Source organism: Triturus cristatus, chromosome 5_1, assembly GCF_964204655.1.
Source record: "Triturus cristatus chromosome 5_1, aTriCri1.1, whole genome shotgun sequence".
NCBI classification, from domain to species: domain Eukaryota; kingdom Metazoa; phylum Chordata; class Amphibia; order Caudata; family Salamandridae; genus Triturus; species Triturus cristatus.
In genome coordinates this window covers 554,874,433-554,899,438 of record NC_140587.1, presented here as the reverse complement: position 1 = coordinate 554,899,438, position 25,006 = coordinate 554,874,433, and the positions used below count along the sequence as shown (strand labels likewise).

At 41.8% G+C, this 25,006-nt stretch overlaps 1 protein-coding gene across 3 annotated transcripts in view; it reads right to left on the bottom strand.

Moving 5' to 3' along the window:
• TRPA1 (transient receptor potential cation channel subfamily A member 1) overlaps positions 1-25,006 on the bottom strand; it is a 1,005,076-nt gene that overhangs the window by 261,095 nt on the left and 718,975 nt on the right. For all 3 annotated transcript variants that reach the window (XM_085605436.1, XM_085605435.1, XM_085605437.1), the window contains exon 17: positions 3,327-3,386. In XM_085605436.1, the coding sequence (XP_085461562.1) occupies positions 3,327-3,386 (60 nt within the window). The remainder of the gene's footprint in view (positions 1-3,326; positions 3,387-25,006) is intronic.

Genomic DNA, 25,006 nt, shown 5'->3' with positions numbered 1-25,006 from the left:
TAATAGTTAGTATGTGCCTGTAAATGGCTGAGCAAGGACGCATTTGTTCAATAGTCCATTACTTGAGACTTTTAAAGTGCTCCCTTTTGTTTTGAAAAATCTTTGAAATTATTCTCAACCAAAGAGAGACCATAGTCCAACACGGTTTTTCTTTACAAATTTGAATTGGGACACTGTGCCTTTGAGCACCCCAGTAAATAGGTACACATTGTTCATACTTTTGGCCTGCTTGCGTCCTTCATCCTCCATCAAAAGGTGGCAGATGCTCTGTCTGCCATATTTCAAGTGGACTATTGTCAACGAACTGCATGTAACAAGGAATTGGTCACGCAACACATTTTGCCGGAGTACACTGTCCGCCAAGCCCTTAAGTTCTTAGTCTTTCTGGAAGTGCTCATTTGGAAACTTGGTTTACCCCAGTTTTCAAATGTAGTTTAATCTCACTGTCTGGCAGATGAGTTACAAGACATCATTGGACACCCCCAAACTTACTACCATGCAGTGGAAGTAATTGGATTTAGCGTAGTGAGTGTGACAAGGGTGCATGAAAGACACGTTTTCCTAAGCCTAGCCAGACTGCTATGGAGAGGTGTTAATAACATTTTAGAAGGCACCTGCACAGTTTTAGTGAAGATTCTGAGTGGGACAGCGACATGAAGAGAGAGTCAAAGCTTAGCCTAGGTTCTTTTCCATAGGTATCTTGTGTAGGTGAAATGCAGATGGTGAAGATAGGAGTGACCCGCAGATCACTGCATCCACCACTACTCACATAGGCCATATGTAATGCCTGCTTCCTACCGTCATCCTCTGTCAAAACATGGTCGATGTTGCTCCCTTCATATTACAAGTGAGTTATAGTCAATGCACTGCACAGAACGGTGAACAGAACATCTAACATGCTTTGATGGAGTGGCCTATCCACCAAACCCTATGGTCCTTAGTCTTTCTGAAAGTGTTTTGGGGGAACTTAAAAGAGTTTGCCTCAGGACTTTTACCCTGGTTTTCAAATATAGTCATGCTCACATTCTCTGATGTGCAAGTCAACAGGAAATCTTCAGACATCTGCCAACTTATTACCACACAGTGGAAGAAGTTGGATTTATCACCGTTAGTGTATTAAATGCATATGAAAGACAAGTCTTCACAAGCCTGAGCATGCCTCCACAGGGAGGCATTAGTAAAGGTTCACCTCATGGTATTATTCTGGACTCCACGTGGGACAGAGAAATGAAGAGAGTCAAAGCTTAGCCTAGGTACTTTGAGGGATCTTGGTAGATGGTCAAGTTAGGAGTGACACACAGATCACTGCACCCACCACTATTAACATAGATCATAAATGTGGTTTGTTTTGTACCTTCCTGCTCAGTCAAAACATGGCCGATGTGCCATACGCCACATTACATGTACATTATAGTCAATGCACTGAACATAATGGAAAACAGGACATCTTGCACGTTTTGATGGCATACACTGTCCAACAAACCTTAAGGTCTTAAGTCTTTCTGTTTAGGGAACCTATAATAGCTTGCCCCAGGATTTTCATTCCTGTTTCATTCCAGCATTCAAATGTAGTTATGCTCACACTGTCCAATGTATGGATCAACACAACTTCTTCAGACATCCCTGAATTTACTACCACACAGTAGAAGGAATTGGATTTAGCACAATAAGTGACCTAAAGATGCATGAAAAGCTAATGCCATGGGGAGGTGTAAGTAAATATGGAGTCGTTGTGGCCCAGATTTATAAAGCCTATGCGTTGTCTTTGCATCATGCAAGGTGACACAAGGACAAAAAAAGGCTTCAGTAATATTTACAAAGCCACTCAAGGCCTTATTGCATGGCCTTTCACAGCTTTATAAAGAAATGTGATGCAATGCAGCTGCCTGTGCTGCCTTACATTACATTTTGACTTGGGAGGCGTACCATGGGTGGAGCATGGGAGTTCCCATGCAACCATCCATGGATTTTGGGCGATTCCAGATTTACGTAGACTAGTAAACCTGGGAATGCTTCAAAATGCTGTGCTTTCACAGTGAGGCATGATGAGGAGAAATAGCTTTATTTCCCCTAGTTATTTCCACTTTCCTAGGGGTTCTACATTCTGCTGCACACATAGAAAGAGGAAAATGCCTCCAACGATTGCTTTTGGTTTTGCCATCTTGCTTGTAAAGCAGGCGCCCTTGCACTATGGTAAAAAGGTGGCAGTGTTTGCGATAGAGAGCACATAGTGTCCCAGTGCACGGAGAGGGTAGAAATACTCCATATCTTTGTAAATATGGAGCATTTCTGCTATCTCTCCCTTTCATGCAACGCAACACTGCAACTTTGCTTGCTGCCCCGTGTTGTGTAAATGTTTAGTAAATATGCCCCTGTATTTCCAAGTGTCTCATTAACACATGATTTGACTACCTCAGCCAAGATAGCCTTGTTTTACTGAATCTAGAAAGATACAGTGTTGAACTCGCTCTGATAGAATTCACAATGCCAACTTAAACGTTAAACTACTGTGAATGTTTAAGGTGAGAAAAGTGACTTTGAGAAAACAATGTAAAACATTCCTACTAGAATGGGACATCCAAGAAGGGTAGTCCTGTGGGGGATACCAAAGTCGTGTGCTTGCCCATCCATATGACACACAATAAAGAAATGCTTTACGCCAGCTCATCTAATCGCAAAGCACTTCCAAGGGAAGGCAATAATAATTTCAAATTGAAGCTGTCACTTTCTGAAAGCTTTCACTCCGTATAGCTATCTTGTGGAGGACATATTGTCCTCGTGGTCCCTGGTGTGCGCACCTAAAAGGTTTTTCTGTGGTAAATCTGTAAAATGAGTCATATTTGGGTATGAAATGAGTAATTGTATGAAAATGTGCATTTAATTTATACTTAAAACAGTTGAACTTTGGCTGCAAATCAACATATGCGAAATTATTGTTGAAAAAAACATCCTGGTGAACTTTCAGATATTGTGCAAGGCCACAATTGGCATTTACACAGCCTTCTTGCATCACTAAGGCACTTTTAGCCTCAGCTGGCCATTTACTGCACCCTCCCTCTTTAGAAATATAGGCCGGGCTTCTGCTTGCAGTGAAACACAGCAGCCCCTGGGTTGTTTCTTCACATATTTGTGTTGCAAATATTTTTAACTGCTCCAACAGAAAGGAAATGATCAAATATATTGCAGAATGGAGAGCCTGACATGTGAAGTTGTAGTTTACCGCACCTGAACCACTTAACTGTATGAGTATACAATTTTACACCAGTAAGAATAAGCTAATGAAATATGGTTATTTCAGTCATTGAGAGCAGGTAGTTTTTACTTACAGAGAAATCAAGACTTTTTCTGTCCCCTCCAGATTCATTCCTACATCTGTCTAGAAGCCACTGGAGAGAGAAAAATAGAAATGTATATGCACACATGAGTACAGAGGACCAAATATGCAATCTAAAGCTTTCATTGCCTAGGCTGCTGTATGGTATAGCTCGCTAAAATTTGCCTATGCAAAAACAAAAAAACAAAAAAGTCTGCACTTATTTTCTTGGTAAATGTAGGTGATAGAACAAAAAATTGAAAAACGAGAAAGCAGAAACCTATCTGTTCTAAATCATAAATCTGTGACGGCAAATACTTAACATGGATCCCGCAATATACCAATCTGCACTGCTGGGGCTGATGTGTTCAATTTTACCCAATAGGCCTTCCCCACCAGGTAGTGGATCCTCTCAGTTTGGAGATATACTTACCCAATATCGCTCGCTGCCAACAGTACGCACCTTCACGCAACCTACGGTCTTCATCCTCCCGTTTGCTCCTCACTCCCAGGTTCTATCGCACCCGATGGGGAGGCCGTTCCTTTCAAGTACTGGTGTCTGCACTATGGAATAACCTTCCTACTGAGCTGCGCCAGGAAAATGATCTTTTGTGCTTTCGTCACAAATTAAAAACACTGCTGTTCCTATGATCTGTGTCTGTGGTATGTGATTGCTGAGGGCCTTGTTACGGGTTTACGACTAGCGCCGGGACACTCTTGGGAGTAGCCGCGCGCTCTACAAATACCTAGTAACATAACATAACATAACAAGCACTTCAAAATGGAATTAACAGACTGGAGCTGTTCCCTTCTGCTATAGTTGGACTTGTCCAATATGTTGTTTAAACCCAGGGTCATCGGGGTGTGTTACAGCGCAGATGAAGATGTCACCTCAGTGGACCAGGTCCCTGCTCCATCTGGTTGGGGAGAGGCTGGCTCTAGCAGCAAGTGTACAGCGTCATATGTTTGTGCAAGGAGCCTGTCATGTCTAAGGACTTGGTCCACTAGGCATCCAGGGGACGCCATTTCTACCATGAAAAGACCTACACGAGGCTGATAGTTCTGCTTTTTTCCAATCACAAGCCAGAGAGAGAAGGCTGTTAGAGGGAGGCTCTGCCCCTTACAATTGTGAACAAAACATGACTTCAAAAGAAAGATCCAATGCTTGAACAGAAGTATTAATAGTATAAAAAAAAAAAAAAGAGGAGTCTGTGAAGAGCCCTTGAAATGAAAGGCATGCCCTGAAAGAAGCCTTATCTTTTCTAGCATGTAACCATGAACCTCTGCGATGTAATACCTAACAAACCATATCAGCACAGAATATAACATACTTATATTTTCAGGTCTTACAAATGCCTCTGTTGACTATCTAGGAGCCCAGGATTACAGCCCGACTTAAAAAACATGCCCATTCACTAAACTATGTCTAATGCTCCACTATTCATTATAAAAACATGTGCCAAGATTCCTTGTGACATTATTTTGGAGAAAAAATCTCCAAAATTGATCAATCCTTCCCCTTAACTCTCCTCCCTCTTAGCCTACTTCCCTCCCTGGACATTCCCTCCAATTCTCCTTCACTCTCAATGCTTCTTCATAACTCCTTATCTCTTCCTCCTGTCGTCCCTATTCTTGAAAACATCCCCACCATACTCGAGCAAAAAAATAATGCTTCTTGGCACAACTTCCATTAAGTCACTGAACTTGATGTTCTTAACGTCATTTCCAGACTTAAACCGTCATCTCACACCAAAGACCCTCTACCTTCCAACCCTGTCCAAGATCTAAAACATGTCATTGCCCCCTATTGGAACTCTATCATCAACTCCTCCTTTACCTCGGGTTGTGTCCCTGCTTCCCTCCAACTGGGACTAATCACTCCCATCCTCAAAAATCCTGCTGGTGACCCAAATGACCTAAATAACCTTTGTCCTATCTCTAAGATTCCTCTTCTCTCAAAAGCCCTTGAAAAATGCGCCCTCAACCAACTAGATAGACACATTGATTCATTCAATCTTTTAGACTCTTTCCAATCAGGCTTCAGAAAAGGCTATAGTACGGAAACGGCCATGCTAAATATAATTGATGACATCCATGACTCCCTCGACAAAGGCGAGTCCTCCCTTCTCATTCTCCTTGATCTCTCTGCTGCTTTCGACACTTTTAACCACTCTACTCTACTTAACACACAAAGATCGTTTTGGCCTCAACGGTTCAGTCCTCAAATGGTTCACCTCCTTTTTCCAACACAGAACCCAGCAAATTAAAATTCGCGACTGCCTTTCCAAACCTATGCCTTCCTCCCTAGGGGTCCCCCAGGGCTCTATCCTCTCCCCCTCTCTATTCAACCTCTTCATGGCACCTAACATCTGGAACTCCCTCCATAAAGAACTTTGTTGTAACCCATCTTACGTCAGCTTCAAAAAAGACCTCAAACTCCTCCTTCTCAACAAATACTGGGGTCCTTTGAGCTGTTTTTTTACTGTTTGTATTGGTTTTGAATACTACTGCATTGTAATTTTGTTATATTGCAAATAATACCCATGTAAAGCGCTTTGCTACCCTCGGGTCCAGCCAGCGCTATATAAAACCTTTTAAATAAAATAAAATAAAATAAAACATGCTTCTTTTTGTACCTGCATTAATAGATTTAGGTTCGCTCTTTACCAAAAGGATTTTGCCAGTTTAGAGCCGAATCAAGCTATCCCCATAAAGTGAAAGCATTCCTCATCTAGAAATCCTTCGGGAACTATCCTCCCCAAACCATGATCCTGGCAAGTCATGCATCGAAGAACAAACACACCTCTTTTGAACAGTATAGTTTTTTTTATCATAATGTACTTGCAGTCATATGAGGATGAAGTGTGAGATGCTGGTAAACCGAAGTAAAATATGTTATAAATACATAAATGAATAGGGGTTTGTGTGAAATGTCTTGACAGATGTTATCCACATTAATAGTGTACTACTACAGTGGCTCTAGGGGGAGACAAATTATATTAAAGTGAACTGGCCTTTATCATAATAAGTTGGATTGCAAGCCCTAGAACCTTCATGCACCTCAACAGGTCATGTCTTCAAAAACTTCATATATCCACACCAGTAAAAATATTAATTCCATCACATCTTCCTGGTCAGTATCTCGTTCAGAGAGGGATTCCTACAGTAAACATTTTCTATTTTATTATTTTTTATATTTTGGTAATTTTAAATATTAAACATGCAGAATGGAGACCTTTATGTCAAAAAATGAAGATTTAACAGGTAATGAGTTTCAGGAAATGCTTTCCTTGTAAGAGAAAGCAGCTCTTGCTACACACAGACTTTCATTTTCATGAGTAGATTTAGTTGCATATAATAATACCAGCTTGATTTTATGAATGTAATTCCATTTGCACTGTTGTATACCACAATAATTTTTCTGAATTCTGCACCAGGTTTGCACCCCTGCAAAGGCCATAACCTGGTTTAGACACCCATTTATTGACATAGGTATCGAAAGTAGCATGAGGACCATGCTTCGGGTCACTTGATGCTACAGATCAAACAGGCATCATGGAGACTAATTTATGTGTATATCATGCGTCTAAACACCAGACTTTCTACAGACAAGATTCCTCCCTCAGACAGCTGTACCTACATTTCTCAGGAGGAATAAGTCAAGAAATTGTACTGCTTGGGTCTTAGAACTGGGTCTTGGTGGGCATAGATTCAGGTACAGATATGAACCGTTCTTCAAGAGTCCTTTGTCAGGAAGACAGATATTCCACAAATAAGCCTTAATTTTTCTTCTCTTCCCGAATTCTTTAATGGAGGTGAGTAAATCATGGATATTTAGATAAGATAACCAGCCTGATTGTGTTAGACAACCCTAATTCAATGCTAAAAATATCCACACATTCTACACTCACCCTAAACTTACAATGTTATTACAGTGTGATATAATTATTAGGTAGTTAGTGTACATATTGTTCCTAAATCCTTCAAGCACTGCTTGCAGATTAAACTGCCAGAAGTCTGTGGACAGAATTGTGTCTTAGCTGGTTTATTTTTAACCTAATGAGACATAGATGCCAAAGCAGAGCTGGTAGCTGGTCAATTTATCTGTATCAGCTGAATGACAGTATATTCGAAATGTAAGGTTACATGTCCAGCTCTTTGACTCCATCCTTGGTCCAGGTGTAATGGGGAGGGCAGCCTTCATTATTAAAGTTGCATTGCAATGAAAACATTATAAATATAATGTCACTATATCACTATTCTCCAGAGACAGCCTCATACTCTGACAATCAGAATGGCCAATACCATATTAGCAGGAGCTGCACTGGCAGAACAATATATGCACCTTTAGCAATCCAGATGCAGCTTGGTCTAAGAGGGTCTTAGCCCACAGCAGAGGTCAGAATTCTAAGTTCTAAAATGAAAAAAAAACACTGGAAGGCAGGAAGGCAGATGACTTACCTACATATGTAATCATTTGTATTGTTACATGCAATAGGCATCTGCCATTACTTGTCATCTGCGTCATCTATGAGCACACACCATGGCCAGTGCACCACTCTTTTTCTGAGGTTCAAGTATTCTTTATTTTGCACAGTGAGTTGAGGAAGCCAACACCCCTCCACTTTCTAGTTTTCCCATTTGTTGCCCTAATTTCAAGGAGGGAATTTGAAAGTTGGGGGTGTGTTTTTTGCCTTTTATTAATCACAGCAAGCAGGGACCCTCGTCTTCTACCTCCTTCTACTTTCTTGGCCAAGGGAAAGCGATATCCTGGATTGATCAGTTGTTGGTGGTTTTACATAGGAACCAATCTAATTTTCCAGAGTGGTTGAAGAGGCCAGGGATGACCCTAACTCTTGCTAGTGGGTATGAAAGAACAGATAACGTTTCAGGAATTCAGAAGACATTAGCAACTTTGGTATGGCTGAGACGATTGCATGTATTACCGGAGAGACCATTACAGGGTTTCTAGAGTTATCTGGTGTATTTCATATCTGAAAGTTCAACACCATCAAAAACAGTACGTAGTAGTGAGGAAAATAAAAATTATGAGGCCTATGTGTCCCCATGTGCCCCCCTAACGCTTAATTGTGCACATGCATGTAACCTATGCATTTCCCCTCCATGGCCTTTCTATCATGATGCTTATGCTATAACGTGGCCTGCCATCATTCAGTCTCCCATGAGAGAAACGACAAATCTGTATTGAGGCCTACACGTTTTACATCATGTTTTCCTGCACCACATGAAACCCCGTGTTTTGTGGCTCAGCCAGACCCGAACAGAGGTTTCAGGCCTCAGACGCTCAGAAAGCTGCAGCTGTGTATCCTTGGCCTTGCACACTTGGGCCTCAGCCAAAGGGGCCCTGTCAGAGGTGCCGAGACAGTATTGAGCACGGTTATCTGCTTACTCCTACAGAGCCGCATTCCTGCCTGGAGAAGGAGGGATCAACATAACCCATCAGCAAAGGAGAAAGCCCAGCCTTACTGTCTCTGTTTGTGAGATTGCAAAGCTCACGTCAGTAAAAAGCCCATAGCCCCCATGTAAGGCCTCTGCAGTAAATGAAGTAAATGAAGAAATAGATGCCACATCGGCTCTTGGTGATGGGCAACCTATGTCACAAATCAGTCCCTGCTCCAGACATCAGATATCAGATAAAACAAGATGTGCTGGTCGTCCTGACACCGAAGGCCTCACTCACTGAAGGCCTCACTTCCAGACTTCCCGGTTGCATAGCAACCCTCCCCACGTCAGCTATACGTCATGCTCGAGTCAAGCACAAGTAAGGCAAAGTTCCAGTACAATTCCAGCAGATCACGCAACCCCCTCCAGGTATCCACCCACCTATGACAAATTACCCATTATCATCAAGTGGACACCCACATGGACGCCCACCTTCACACCTACTTACACGCCCACATGCTCTTATCTCATTCTCTTTTGCTCTTTTCGCTTACGTACATTATGGAGATGTATATATACTGTACTCTGTGAATAATGTTTTGAGAATACTTTTGAGACCCTTCCGGATCCCTTGTAGTGATGGTAATATTCTCCCAATGACTCGAGTTATTGGAATAAAGCCCTTTTTGAACCTGATACCACAGAGTCAGCCTCTTGCTTTATGCATGATCTTATTGAAATTATGAAAATATGAGGGCGTAATATTTTATTTACGACATAATGGCGCCCGAATAGGGACAATTCTCTTTCCCCACACGCCGGAGATGAAGGTACAGTTTTGCCCCCTTCCACAGCTGTGACGGACTTCAAGTACGTACGTCGCGGGTTTTCCCGCCAACTCCCTCAGGCCAACGAAGGAGACGGACTGCGACCAGGCATCCATACGAGGCGGTGAGGAACGCAGATTGTCCTAACCCAGAGCCCACCTGCGAGAGAGCTGTGTCCGAGGTTTCTGGAGATCCACCTAGGTTACGCCATTCCCCGCGCAGCGTCAAGTTTCGGAGGCCTTCGACTTCAAGTTCAAGTTCAAGTTCAAGTTCAAGTTCAAGTTCTGCTTCCCGGTGAGTTTTCTCATGGGGGTTGCAATCAAGACGGGTTCTCACTTGTGAGACCTGTATGTTCAAGTGCATGCAGCTAGAGTTATAGGAAATAGAGATCTCAAAGTATTCAAGGTGCACCGATATACCTGTATGAATGTTATTGTCCTAGTCAGGTTCAGTTAGGTTTGAATGTGTCAGGTTTTATGTAAGTTTGTTTTATTATAGTTTTGTTTTCACAGCGCTATTGTGATTTTTGTTTTTTGGCTACATTCCAACATGCCGTTATTTTCGAAACTACGTAAAATATGTACCAGAAAAGGTGTACTAGAGGAACCAGTTAACATTCCGCCTAGGGACACACCTGGACATTTCATGTACTGTAAGCATGGTTTAGATGCCGTGTTGTTTTTAGAACTATGGGTAGATTACACGAAGGATTTAGAGGCGAAATATAGATGGCCTATCACGGGAACGTGGGATGCGGAAAGCATTATGAAAGTAGAGGAAGAAATATGGAAGAGAAAATCTAGACCTGCTCAGAAGGACGCCATTGAGTTGTGGCGTAAGGAGTCACATAGGAGAACAGAAAAAGAGTTCCACAAAATAGAGAGAAGTAAGGATGAATCTGAAAAAGCCAAAGAAAAGAAATTACGGGAGGAAGGGGAACGAGTAAAAAGAGAGCAGACTGAAAGAGAAATGAATACTGTTGTTGCTGGTATTTACCCCGTCATTTCAGAGGAACTAGCGAAAGTGACTCCAGTAGAAAGACCCATTAGAGTGCCTCCGCCAGTACCCCGAAAATTAAAAACAGCATCCGGCAGGTTTCTTGACACCTATCTAGAGGAATCGCCACCAGCCTACGTGGACGGATCTTTCCCTGCACCCCCAATGCCAGAACAGCTCCAGGAGCTCGATGACGGCGGGGAGGGGGGATCCGGGACAGCGTCAGGAGGGGTGTCGACAGTAAAGGTAGACATCCCCAAATGTATATATGATCCAGACCCAGGTAAGGGCAGGATGCTTGTGTTTTCACTACGGCTTAGACGAGCAGTCACAGATCTGGAAAAACTACCAGATATGGACAAACATCTAAAGAAAATGTACACATTCATAAGAACAGGGGAAGGTCCTGAGAGCATAGCAGATGTTATACAAAATAGAAAAGTGGTTGTTAAGAATTACATCCTTCGCTTCCTAATTAATTGTCTGATCAGAGAAAAAGACGAAGGAAATGGGGATGTAGACCATCGTTATACTGGTTGGAGTGATCGAATAGATGCCGGTCAGCATGATAAATCAGGACAGACTGACAACATGTTGACCAAAATCGGAAAAGCAATAGTAGCGTCACACGAAGCAGGACCGCACGATGAAGCTGCTTTATCATCTGATGATGAAGCAGGGGACCAAGATAAAATACAATACGTGGGCCATGCCCGACGATTCGAGAAACCCAAAGGCCTAAATTACCGTAAACAGGGAACGGCTATAAAAAAGAGATTTTCCCTTGAAAATTTGTTTCAAATCACCGACAAAGCGGTGAATGAATGGTTAGGTAATGAACAGCCCTTAACCCCAACCGAATTTGAATTAGCACGATCAGCCACCCTGTGGGTATCCCAATACGATTTATATAATAATGATGTCGTAGCACAGACGTTTTTGAGCCTTCCACCGAATAAACAGCGCTTAGCTGGTGTTTACATGGTCCAACATTTAATAACGTTGTATGAAAGTCAGTACTCTGGTCCTGGTATATTGCATAGGTTGCTGGACGACATAATACTAGACAGATGGATGAACTTGGGTACTGAACTGATTAATGTCATCTTGAATCAGCGACACAAATATATAGTATATGTGACTAGATCCCTGCTTCCCGTTCCACCCCAGGTTAAGGGTCAGGCATACGACAAACTGAACCCCCTACGAGAGGTACATCCTGTAAAGGATGCAAACAATGAACTGCAACGGGTGTATGTCTACACCCCTCTGTCAAAATTAAAGATACTGGAAATGAAAAAGATGTTGCCCTCCCATGACAAAGACCCGGGGGGTTTTCACAGGGAATTAAAAGACATTCTCCGTTTAGGGGAATATACATATGCGGACGTTCTAAAGTTATTAAAAGTCCTATTGCCTGCTGGTATTTACGAGAAACTTAAAGAAAAAGACTGGGAGGTGGGAGAGAGCAAGATCAGCTGGGATGTGTTGCAAACAGAAGAAAATGTAAGAGGCCCGGGGGTTGGTCTGGGTCCCCGAGCTAAAGAATTACCTGAACTCCTTGTACAAGTTTTGCCAAGATTATTAACCCCTTCCCTGCTCATGACGGAACCGTTCCGTCATGAGCCACGGTTGCCGTGTGCTCATGACGGAACGGTTCCGTCATGACACGCCCGTTGGCGGCCGCTCCGCCTGCGCGGCGCTGTTTCCCCGCCTGTGCAGGGGGACAACGCAAATGGGCGGAGTCATGACGGAACCGTTCCATCATGAGCACAGCCCAACCGTGGCTCATGACGGAGCGGCTCCGTCATGAGCATAGCGCCACCGCGCTGCCCCCCCGCACCCCCCAGCACCGCGGCGGAATTCCCGCCGCGGTGAAAGGGTTAATTACCAAGAAAGAAGACTGGGATGCTATTTCAGCTTGTAAACAGAAGCCAGACGAGGACACTAGCGATTTTTATTCTAGGTTTGAGAAATGTTTTACGATCAACAGTGGCCTTAAGCCCGGTAGTGATTCATATCCCCATCTTTTTGTGAGCAAATTAGTAGAAAATTCCTTACCTGAGGTAAAGTATAGAGTACTGAAGGTTGAGAGTACTTGGCAAGCAAACAGCCCTTCCCAAATGTTGCAGATGTTACAGTATCACCAGAACAGAATTAGAGAGGAACATGACCAAGAAAAGAGACGCATGAAAGACACAAAGATGAAGATGCTGGTGGCCCAATCGACACCGGCAAACACCACTGCAAGCACGAACAAGAATAGCACGAAACAAAATGGTGGGACTTGTAATTATTGCAAGAAGCCAGGCCACTTCGTAAATGAGTGTGCAGTGCTGAAAAACAATATAGCGATAGGTAAAACAAAGCCTCGTCAATATCCTTCCAAGGACAGTAACACACATCAGACATCAGACACGTTTCCACCGCCGCCATCGTCTGTCCATGCACCTGCACCAGCCCGAGCTACTACACAAATGTATGAGCACGCTCAAAACAACTATCCAGAATACCAAGCATATTCATGAAGCTGCCCAGAGAGGGAATTCGACCTGCCCCTCATTCCAGTTCCTGTGGACCAAGCGGGTCCCTATGTACATGCACGGTTACTGGGACAAAATAAAAAGTTTTTGATTGACACTGGGGCTAGTAGAACTACCATTAGTCATTCCGAGGTGCCCGGGGCACCCCTCTCGGGCTCAAAGAGTGTATCCCTGGGATTTTCGGGTAGACCTATTGTTAATGAGGTTTCAGAACCAGTCTCCTTAGGAGTTGGTCCACTGATACATACTACAGACTTACTACTTACTAAATCATGTCCGGAAAACTTGCTCGGTATAAAAACATTAAAAGAACTAGGAGCAGTAATCTGTTGCTCACCAGAAGGAGTGCGACTGTATTTACGTGATTTCAAGGGACATTTTGTAATAAAGGATATTGACATCAGGCTCCGAGACGTACCACAGCACCTATGGGCACAAGGCCCAACTGATGTAGGTTACATGAACATTACACCACACCAGGTCACCCTAAAGGAAGGTGTAGTGCTACCGCGGATTAGACAATACAAAATACCACCCGAGGCTGAAGTGGGTTTACTAAAAATAATAGATGACCTGATTGCACAAGGGGTGGTGATTGAGACTGATTCCAATATATCTAATTCACCGGTCCTTCCTATTCTTAAAAGAACTGACCCCAATATACCACCTGTATATAGATTAGTTGTGGACCTGCGAGAGTTACACAAATGTGTGGTACCACAGTACCCTGTGGTCCCGGACATCTCTTCAATATTGACTGCCATTGATGCGAATGCTACGTTCTTTACAGTGATAGATCTGAAGAACGCATTTTTCAGTATTCCAATACATCCGGACAGCCAATATCTTTTCGGTTTCAGTTTAAAAGGTCGCAGCTTCAGATTCACGAGAGCATCACAGGGCTTCACGGAAAGTCCTAGCATTTATAGTCAGGCATTGAAAAAAAAACTAGACGGTATTCATATGCCTAGCTCTACAGCACTGATACAGTATGTCGATGACATTCTCATCACTGCACGATCGGACCATGATTGTGAAGATGCTTCCCTGATGGTTTTACATTTCCTGGCTGACAAGGGGCACAAAGTGTCCCCTTCGAAGTTGCAATTCTGTGAACAGCAAGTGGCGTACCTTGGGCACTTGCTATCCAAGGAGGGTAGGAGACTGACACCTGAGCGTATACAATTAATTTCAGGTCTTTCACAGCCCACAACACAAAAGGAGGTACGTGCATTCATTGGCCTCACTTCATATTGCAGGCAGTGGATTCCCCAGTATGCTTACATAGCCAAGCCCCTAATACAGTTGACGACACAGGAGGCAGCCTCTACGAAAGTCCTCCCTTGGACACAAGAACACACTGTGGCATTTGAAGAATTAAAGAGAGCTTTATGTCAAGCACCAGTTTTAGCGATCCCTGATTACAACAAATCGTTTATGCTTTTTGTGACAGAGCGGGATGGAACAGCACTATCTGTCCTCACACAAGATCATGCAGGAAAACACAAGCCCTGTGCTTATTTCTCTAGTACATTGGACCCAGTAGCACAGGCTTTGCCTGCGTGCCTAAAATCTGTTGCAGCAACGGCCTTAGCCATAAGACAAAGTGACTCGATAGTGCTGGGCCACCCCCTGACAGTACAAGTCCCGCACGCAGTGGAGGTTCTCTTGAACCGGACACAAACCCAACACCTGACTGTAGCGAGACTGACAGGCTATGAGCTGACGTTATTCCAACCACACATAGAGATCAGACGATGCAACATACTGAATCCCGCTACTCTATTGCCCTCCAGTACAGAAAGCCTTTCCCCTCACGACTGTGTTGAAGTAATACATACCGTGACTAAGCCGAGACAAGACTTGACAGACGTTGCACTTCCAGACCCTGACCTAACACTATATGTTGACGGTTCATGTATGAGGACAGGGGCGGGAGAATTAGTGGCAGCATATGCAGTGACTACTGATACTGAAATAGTAGAGACTAAAAGAATAGACATATTGTCAGCACAAGCAGCAGAGCTCATCGCCCTAACACAAGCATGCATAAGAGCTAAGCACCTGAAAGTAAACATTTACACCGACTCCCCATATGCATATGGGGTAGTTCATGATTTCGGGGTGCTCTGGCGAGAAAGAGGGTTCTTGACCTCTCATGGGGCCAAGATACAGCATGGCCCCCTTATTCAAGCCCTTCTGGAAGCGATACATTTACCAACAGCCATAGCTATCCTGAAATGCAAAGCACATACTAAAGCCACAGATACCATTTCCCAAGGCAATGATCTGGCAGACCGAACTGCTAAACAGACAGCTCAGACCCCACTAGACATGACAAAGTCACAGGTACCATCAGTGTCCAAAGCCATGACAGTTAGGGATCCTTCCAAGGATGTACAAGACATACAGACACATGCAACTCTAGACGAACTAAAGAAATGGTCGAAACAAGGAGGGGTACTGACTGATCAGGGTTGGATGACTAAGGGCAAATCCACATGGTTTCTTCCTGATTCGAGGGTTCAAGTGATCATAAATACCGCACATAGCCCTGTACACTTAGGAGAGAAAGCAATGCTAGACAGCCTACAGAATATATGGTTCAACAAGCACCTGCGTGCAGCAGCGAAACAAAAGGTCAGGACATGTATGATCTGTTGCCAATTCAATCCAGGTAAAGGCATTCCGATGGAACAAGGTGGATTCCATCCACCTGACCATCCTTTTGAGGTCCTCCAAATGGATTATATCCAAATGAATAGATGTAGAGGTTACAAATATGTCCTGGTAGTAGTATGTTCATTATCAAGGTGGACCGAAGCCTATCCCGTCCCTGATTATACTGCTGTGACTACCGCCAGACAATTGGTACGAGAGTTTTTCCCACGTTATGGATTACCGCGTGTCGTATATTCTGACAACGGTCAGCCTTTCTCCTCTGAACTCATGAAACAAGTGTCCCTTCTGTTAGGGTATACCTGGAAGTTCCATTGTGTGCGACATCCTGAAGCAGCAGGCCTTGTAGAAAGACATAATCAGACCTTAAAAATTAAACTAGCAAAGGTTTGCGCAGACAAAGGTGTAGATTGGATGGTAGCCCTACCGGTTGCCCTCTTCTACATGCGAATGGTAGCCCATTCTAGAACAGGCTTATCTCCCTATGAAGTGGTTTTCGGTAGACCACCGAATATGTGGGGCACTCCAATGCCTAAAAAAATCACTGATGTTGATAGCAACATGCTGACAGATTACCTGGCTTCCTTGATGTCTGCACTACTCTCTTGTCGTTCGCAGGTTGCCGCTGCTTTCCCTGACAACACCCAGGTCAAAGAATACTCGATCGCTCCTGGCGACTATGTGCTGATCCGGAACTTTGATAGATCAAGCCCTCTTGAGCCGAGGTGGAAGACGCCAAAATTGGTGTTGCTAACCACAAGGACCGCCGTTAAAGTCGAGGGACGGAAAGGATGGATACACCTTCACCATTGTAAACGTTACTTCGGGAATAACTGTACTTTCAAAAAGAACACTGACTGCTCGGACTTTGAGCCCCCTTTACTAGAGGAGACTCCGCAGCAGACGTATAAAGCCAAACTTAGATCTCATAAGCCAGAACCCGTTTGATCAATTAAGTCCACTAGGTGGTGAAGCGGTTGAACATGCATTCTGGCTTACATAAGATCACGAATAAAGCGAACGAGAGAAAGAGCAAAATGAAAAGCAAATACTACAAAATATTACGTGGCAGATGTATAGTTACTTTGATTTTTCTATCTCTTCTGTGTATCACGATAATATGTATCAGCTTAATACTACATGCTGTTTTTTCTCCTATTGCTTCACTCTTACACTCCTCATCTAATGATACCACAAAACACACCTTTAGTGATCTACCATCCCATGAGTTATCGTATCGACTTGCTCTGCGCAACAATACCTTTATTCAGATGCTGCACCATGCACATCAGACTAGTAACGCTACAGACTGCTGGGTCTGTGGTCGACTTCCCCCGTATCAGAAGGTAAAGGGAGTGCTGCCTCTGTTCCCTTTTCCGTTCTCCCATAATGGTTCTTGCGGAGCATGGTTTGCCTTAATGACATCCATCAACGGTGATGCCAAAGAATGTCAAGAGGAGGATTGTAGGGGCGAGTGGGTATGGGGTAACTTGAATAAAGTGATGAACGAAGCATGTTTCCCAGATGAAGAGGGTCTTCCCCAAATGAAAGGTACAGATCTAGAAACTGAAGAGTATCTGCAAGGAAATGCGACCCTCGATTTCATAGTGTTGAACGTAAAGCCCCTACACATGTCAGGTCCATCTTCAATTACTGTTCTGCCAGTGAAAGGGAACTTGTGTGTCAGAAAAGAAGGCTCAGTACATTTGGGGCACAGTGAGTGTGATACTATAATAGTATTCAAAGACAAAGGAAAGTCCTATTTCAGAGCATCACGACACACATACTTTATTTGTGGCCAGACAGCCTATGTGCAGCTGCCCTTAGACTGGGGTGGGACTTGCTACATATCATTTCTTCTACCACCCGTTTTCCTGGCCCCATCGAGCTATCATCAAGATCTTCGGCTCACACTTGTCAGACACAGACGAGGGCTCGATGCCTCTGGCATTGACCAAACTGAGACAGCTTGGGAGCAATATACAGATTTCAACAAAGGATTCTTTTTCTTCATAGGTCCCGTCCAGAATAGTAAACTTATCCGAAGGTTAACAAGGATCCTAGAAACAGTTGCTAATGTGACTGCATCGGCCCTGGGGAATCTGACCCAGGAACAGTATGATATGAGACTGGTTGTTCTTCAGAATCGTCTTGTTCTTGACGTCATCCTGGCGGATAGGGGCGGGGCTTGTAGGGTCATCGGTTCTAGCTGTTGCGTTTTCATACCTAATAACGCACCATCTGTATACAAAGCAATAACGAGGCTCCACAAGATTGCCCAAAGCATACATCAAGACCCAGGCACGTGGACATGGTCCAGTTGGCTCTGGGGATTAATATCGGCATGGGGATGGAAAGTGTTGACCGTCTGTGGGTTGGTACTATTAATAATATTCAGTTGTTGCCTATGCCTACAGTGTGGCCCGGCCATTTGCGGCCTGTGTGCTACTGCATGTGTTCCACATCCCCATTTACAGAGCATTGAAAATGGCAAAATAATGCTGCAAGAACAGATCGACTGTCTCATGAAAATAGATGTTACATAAGGGGTTCACTAGGGAACAAGGAGGGAATGAGGAAAATAAAAATTATGAGGCCTATGTGTCCCCATGTGCCCCCCTAACGCTTATGTGCACATGCATGTAACCTATGCATTTCCCCTCCATGGCCTTTCTATCATGATGCTTATGCTATAACGTGGCCTGCCATCATTCAGTCTCCCATGAGAGAAACGACAAATCTGTATTGAGGCCTACACGTTTTACATCATGTTTTCCTGCACCACATGAAACCCCGTGTTTTGTGGCTCAGCCAGACCCAAACAGAGGTTTCAGGCCTCAGACGCTCAGAAAGCTGCAGCTGTGTATCCTTGGCCTTGCACACTTGGGCCTCAGCCAAAGGGGCCCTGTCAGAGGTGCCGAGACAGTATTGAGCACGGTTATCTGCTTACTCCTACAGAGCCGCATTCCTGCCTGGAGAAGGAGGGATCAACATAACCCATCAGCAAAGGAGAAAGCCTAGCCTTACTGTCTCTGTTTGTGAGATTGCAAAGCTCACGTCAGTAAAAAGCCCATAGCCCCCATGTAAGGCCTCTGCAGTAAATGAAGTAAATGAAGAAATAGATGCCACATCGGCTCTTGGTGATGGGCAACCTATGTCACAAATCAGTCCCTGCTCCAGACATCAGATATCAGATAAAACAAGATGTGCTGGTCGTCCTGACACCGGAGGCCTCACTCACTGAAGGCCTCACTTCCAGACTTCCCGGTTGCATAGCAACCCTCCCCACGTCAGCTATACGTCATGCTCGAGTCAAGCACAAGTAAGGCAAAGTTCCAGTACAATTCCAGCAGATCACGCAACCCCCTCCAGGTATCCACCCACCTATGACAAATTACCCATTATCATCAAGTGGACGCCCACATGGACGCCCACCTTCACACCTACTTACACGCCCACATGCTCTTATCTCATTCTCTTTTGCTCTTTTCGCTTACGTACATTATGGAGATGTATATATACTGTACTCTGTGAATAATGTTTTGAGAATACTTTTGAGACCCTTCCGGATCCCTCGTGGTGATGGTAATATTCTCCCTATGACTCGAGTTATTGGAATAAAGCCCTTTTTGAACCTGATACCACAGACTCAGCCTCTTGCTTTATGTATGATCTTATTGAAATTATGAAAATATGAGAGCGTAATATTTTATTTACGACGGTAGACCTCTCTGGATGTCTTTTAAAGAAAATGCCCTACTGAAGAAAAGATCTTAACTTCTGTCCAAGGCTGACAATAACATTAGAACATCCTAGGTGTGAAAAACAAAAGCTCTAGAACACAATCCAGGGTGTCTCTAGAGGTTGGACACATAAGGTATGGCACCAGAATATTTTAATCAAAATATTGTCTGATAGAAATATCATATATCCTAAACATTATTTCCAAAAGTACCCCCTTTTTTGAGTTAACAATAGAAACTATACACCAAATGCGATGATACTTTGGTAAATAAAATGTTTCACCCCGGCGTACAAGCTTCGAAGAACCTTTGCCTGGGAACAAAACAATACTACACAGAAAAGCGTGTTGAATATCTTGAGGACCCTTTAAGGCAGGTAAAGATCTTTGCCCCATGCATCAGAAATCCCCACACAAACTGATTATTTTTGGTACTATTAGTGACAAGTGTGCAACTATCATAGATGTACTGATAGATGCTACACAGCAGCCTAAGGTAGTTTGCACCTATATCAAAATACATGTGCTGTAGAGCAGGTCTTCATAAATTGATCACAAAACCGATCCTGAAGCTTTATACAGAAAATTTCAATCATACTATTTTACACTTCTCAATCACCCTCGACAGGGAATTTTCTTTTCGTAAAAGCAGGTCGAAAAGGAGTCTCAGGCAGAATCTGTTGCATGACACTATATTGGTGAAAACTAGGACATCCTAAAAATGGGATAGGGGCATAGGTGTCAATGGTGTGCCAGGTGCAGTGGCGCCGTGACCCTCTGTACCCGAGCTTTGGCTGTTTTGTGATTTCCAAGCAAGAGTTTATGGTTGTCCATTTCCATCTTTTCATTTTAGCTTATGTCATCCTTGCTGCACCACTTCAATGGGTCACACCATTTGGATTGCCTTCAGGAGAGTTTAAATGTCTCTTGCACTCCAGAGTTCTTAAACATTCCCTTGATTTTTTTGTGAGGGATATCAGTCTGAGATGGTTATTTAATGGTTTGGTTAGAGATAAAGAGAGAATGAGCTCTTCAGATTGTTGTTTTATTTAAGTCAAAATGTACATTAATGTTTTTAAAAATGTGTTCAACACTTAATACATTATATTTGGTTAATTATGATTTCTGCTGTACTTTGTCTAACTGTCTACACAACAATCTATTGCTTGGATGACTTGAACACCAGTCCTCACACACAGAACCTGTTTCATGTACAGACTTTTCAGCATAGAATTGATCAAAGTGGGCTGACTACATACCAACTGTACAACCGGGCTAATGTTACAAGCAGAAGAAAGCTTGCCTACCTATATAGGCACCCTACCTCCAACATTCCTCCTAAAAATTTTAACATGCTAAATTTCTCTGCAGGCCAGCTTATTACTTTCCAGTTCAGCACGCTCTAAGAAAGGTGAATACCCAATCTTTTGTCACACACAGATTAAAATTAGCTGGAAAATTCGCTGTGCAGCTGTTTGCTTACTTGGAAAAACATAAGAAGCTTAATGTTCGAGGTAGCAATTATAAGCAACTGTACACATTAGTAAAAAAGAATTTCTTGACATGAGTGCTATCGGAAACCTACTTATGATTTCATTTATCTGTACATCTGATCAAAGCTCTTCAATTGCATATTTGGGGGGAACATTTTCTAAAAATGATTATTATACTTTATTCTAATTCTAAAAAATGGTCTACATATAAAAATAGTAGTCAAACTCCTTTTTTACTCTACAAATAAGATACTAGACAGGGTTGTCCCCATTTGCAGATGCTTTTCATTTCGGCTCTTTAATCCTTTCTGGCAAGGTTTATCCAGAATGCTTCTATTAGAGGGGCTTTGTATAGCGATGAGCAAACTAAATATTCTGCATATGGAGATGATGTGTTACTCTATTATAAATAACCTAAGACATTCTTTACCTTATTTCTTTAAAAAGTTGAGCCATTTCCAAAATATCAAACTATAAATTAAATAAGGACAAGTCAGAAATTATCTCTTTGAATACATTTTGTGTAAAAGATGTGTGATCAATTTAGTTTAGTGTGGAACAGGGACAACACAAAATATCTGGGGCTAATAATAAATATACAATTACATTTAATCTGGACTTAACAAAAGAAATGAACGCTTATTGAATTCTGGTCTCCGCTATTTTTTGGGCAAGACTGGGCACCATAAAATTGGTCTGTCATAATATAAACGCTATTTATGTTACTGGTTAAAAATATACCAGCCTTCTTTTTTAAGAATATAGATTCATGCTTGTCAACATTTCTTTGGAAAGGATTAAAATGTAAAATTGCATTAAGTAAACTCAAACAACCTAAGGAGTATGGTGCTTTTGGGTTTCAAGCTTTCTCCCTACATTCCTCTCTTTTTCCTTGGAGCAAGCAGAATATTTATTGGTGTCCTGTAATTCAGCTAATATTCCAGCTCCAGTTCAAATTGTAAATGCCCTTATTCACTTTTTACTTTAAGGTATTCATCACAATGGCAAAAACACCATCCCATTTATCTTCCAATATCTTTATTAATATGTGTAGAATCCTTCAGCCAATTATTGGTTCTAGTGTTTCGAATAAGACACTATTTATTAATGACTATGCATGTTATAATATCCATATTTAAAACACTGGAAAGCAATTAAATTGGAAATTCTAGAAATCAAGGGGATTTTCTTTTGTTTTTCAATGATTTCATGACATGTTAATTCCTTTCTTGAATTACATAACATTCATAATTGCACTTTTTATAGAACACAATATGATAAATTTGCAGTTGGTTTGTAGAACCTATCTCTTCTTAACACTGATGTTGCTTCTTCAGATGAACTATGCACTATTTTATTAAAACATCCCACAATTCTTAAAGCTGCACAAATTTATGTAGTGTTATCTACTAATGAATATTTGAGGGGAATATCTAAAAACAAACAAATTTGGGAATCTGAAATGAATGTTGAATGGTCTGTTAATCTGTGGATTTCTATTTGAAGAATACATCTTCAACACCAGTATCTGCTAGTACATCCAAAACATTCTTCTTTTTAAACATAGAACCTTTATCACACCATCAATGCTATTTAAATTACACCTCCCTCTAGATTATTTGTATTAGTCACATAAAACTGTGTTTGTACATGTTTCACTTATTGTTTTTATGTTAACCTAAAAGGTTTGGCTAAAGATTTGGGAGTAAATTAATTTAACTGTAGGTATGACTGTTCTATTTAGTTATGGCAATGTTTTAATGGGTGGTCTGTTAGATTAGTTAAAAACGCTTCATGTAAAGGGAAACATTATTGATTTACTTATTGTAAATTCTATCAAACATGCTGCACTTAATTGAAATGATAAGAACACAGCCTATAAAGCCTGGTGGAAAGTATATGTTTGAATCATAAACTCAGAAGCTGATAGTATTAAGTTAAATAAATGGGATCTTCAAGATCTGAGGTTTCAAAACCTCCTTAAGAATGACATTTCATTCAATAATATATGACTAGTTATATTACCAAATATTGTTTAAAATAATTTGATATTTTATGCCTTTTAGGTTGAAATAGATGGCTTATGTTTAGTATATAAAATCTAACAAATTTTTAAAATAGATTGTTTCTTTCAGTACTAAAGAAACTCATATTTAACATGCCATGGATATGACTCAGAGGATAGCCAAACAATATATTATTAATTGTTGAGCGGGTATATATCTTTTGCCATATTTACATTTTAATTTAGGGGCGAGCTGAGAAAAACAAACTTCAAAACAGTTTCCAATGAGTTCTCCTCTACCAAAAAGCTGCCAGAGACATCACCAAGATTACTCATTGTAGAATGACAATTTCACACATTCCTGGATAATTCCAGAACTGTTTTGACAAAGGTGAAGTGAGGAATAAAAGGACCCATTTTCCAATATCTTTTGTGTGCCTGCCTACTTTGACCCCGATTTACACTTTATGTTCACCTTGAGTTCTGAAGATGTAACACTGTTTCTGCCTATCATGTCCACAAGTTTCCTCTGGCAGCAAATGGTTGCCAGTGATACCTCAATTTATAAAAGTGTGCAGTATAACATTGACTGTTCCAGGAATTACAGTAGGTGGAAATTATAATAGCTGCTTGTAATGCTTTGGAGAGGAAAGAATGTATGGCAAGGACACTTTTTCCTCTTCTGAGCATTAAGGGAAATACTAGCCTTAGGAGCTATATTCTTAGGGCCAGATGTATCAAGCCTTTTACCTGTCGCAAACGGGCCAATTAGCAGAATCTGCCCGCTTGCAAATGGTAAAAAGCCTTTTGGGATGCATCATCCCAAAATGCATTCGCAAAATAGGAAAACGCAATTTTTGCGATTAAATATTTTGCGAATGCATTTAGGGATTCGCAATTTGCAATTTCCTAAATGCAATGCAGAAAGCAGGTAAAAGTTGCGGCCTTGCTTTAAGAAATCGCAAATTACCACCAACTTCAAGTTAGTGGTAATTTGCAAATTCCTAGAAAAATTCAAATTTTTGCATTTTTCTAAGTGCCATGTGGCACACACACATGCCTTAGGGCATGGATGTGTGCCACATGTGCACACCTACCTTTTTTGGGGGTGCATCAGGGTGGCCTTTTGGCCCCCTATCACACTTGTAATTGCATTTGCAATTTGCGGTTACCAATTTGGTAATCGCAAATTGCCAATGTCTTCGCATTCACTTGAATGGGAAAGCATTCCTTAATAGCAAATTACAATTTGCGATTCGCTATTACGGAATATGTAGGAATCGCAATTTTGTTTGCGAAAACTAAATACTTCGCATTTTGCGAGTCCATAATAGTGAATTGGTAAAATTCGCTATTATGGACTCGCAAAATTCAATGTTGATACATCTGGCCCTTAATCTTCTATTTAAAAACTTTTTATTTGGTCCTTCTAGGAGCTTTATTCCACAATTTGAATTTTGCCCCTGTATTTAAGCTCTAACTTCTTTTCCTCACTCATGAGGGCTTTAAGACATGAATTCCAGTTTTTTTCTAGTGCACTTTGTACATTTGGAAAAAATGACAAGAATGCCACAATTATGGATTTTATCATTCTCAATTGGGAATTTTCTTAGAATATATGACCAACATGTTTTGAAATATGATTTTAAATTTAAAATTATATATATATATATATATATATATATATAGTACAGTAACTAAACCGCTATTTATTCTTCTTTTCTCTGAATGCAAAGTTTTGGTCATGGATAGCCAGATATACTGAAATGTTTGCTTGCAAAAATCTCTCTAGCTAAATGTGCAGTGAATTATATGAAGGTCATCAGTATTGAGACATTTCCAATGGAGACTCTCAAGTTTTGCATCTGTATTTGTACCGCACTTCCATTGCAAGAACACACTTGTGCTGACCGGTCAATGGAAGAAGAACATTGGCTTGAGCTCAATATCACATTTTGTATTGGTTGCTTGTAAATTCTGCTGCATATTCACTTAGTCACCAGAG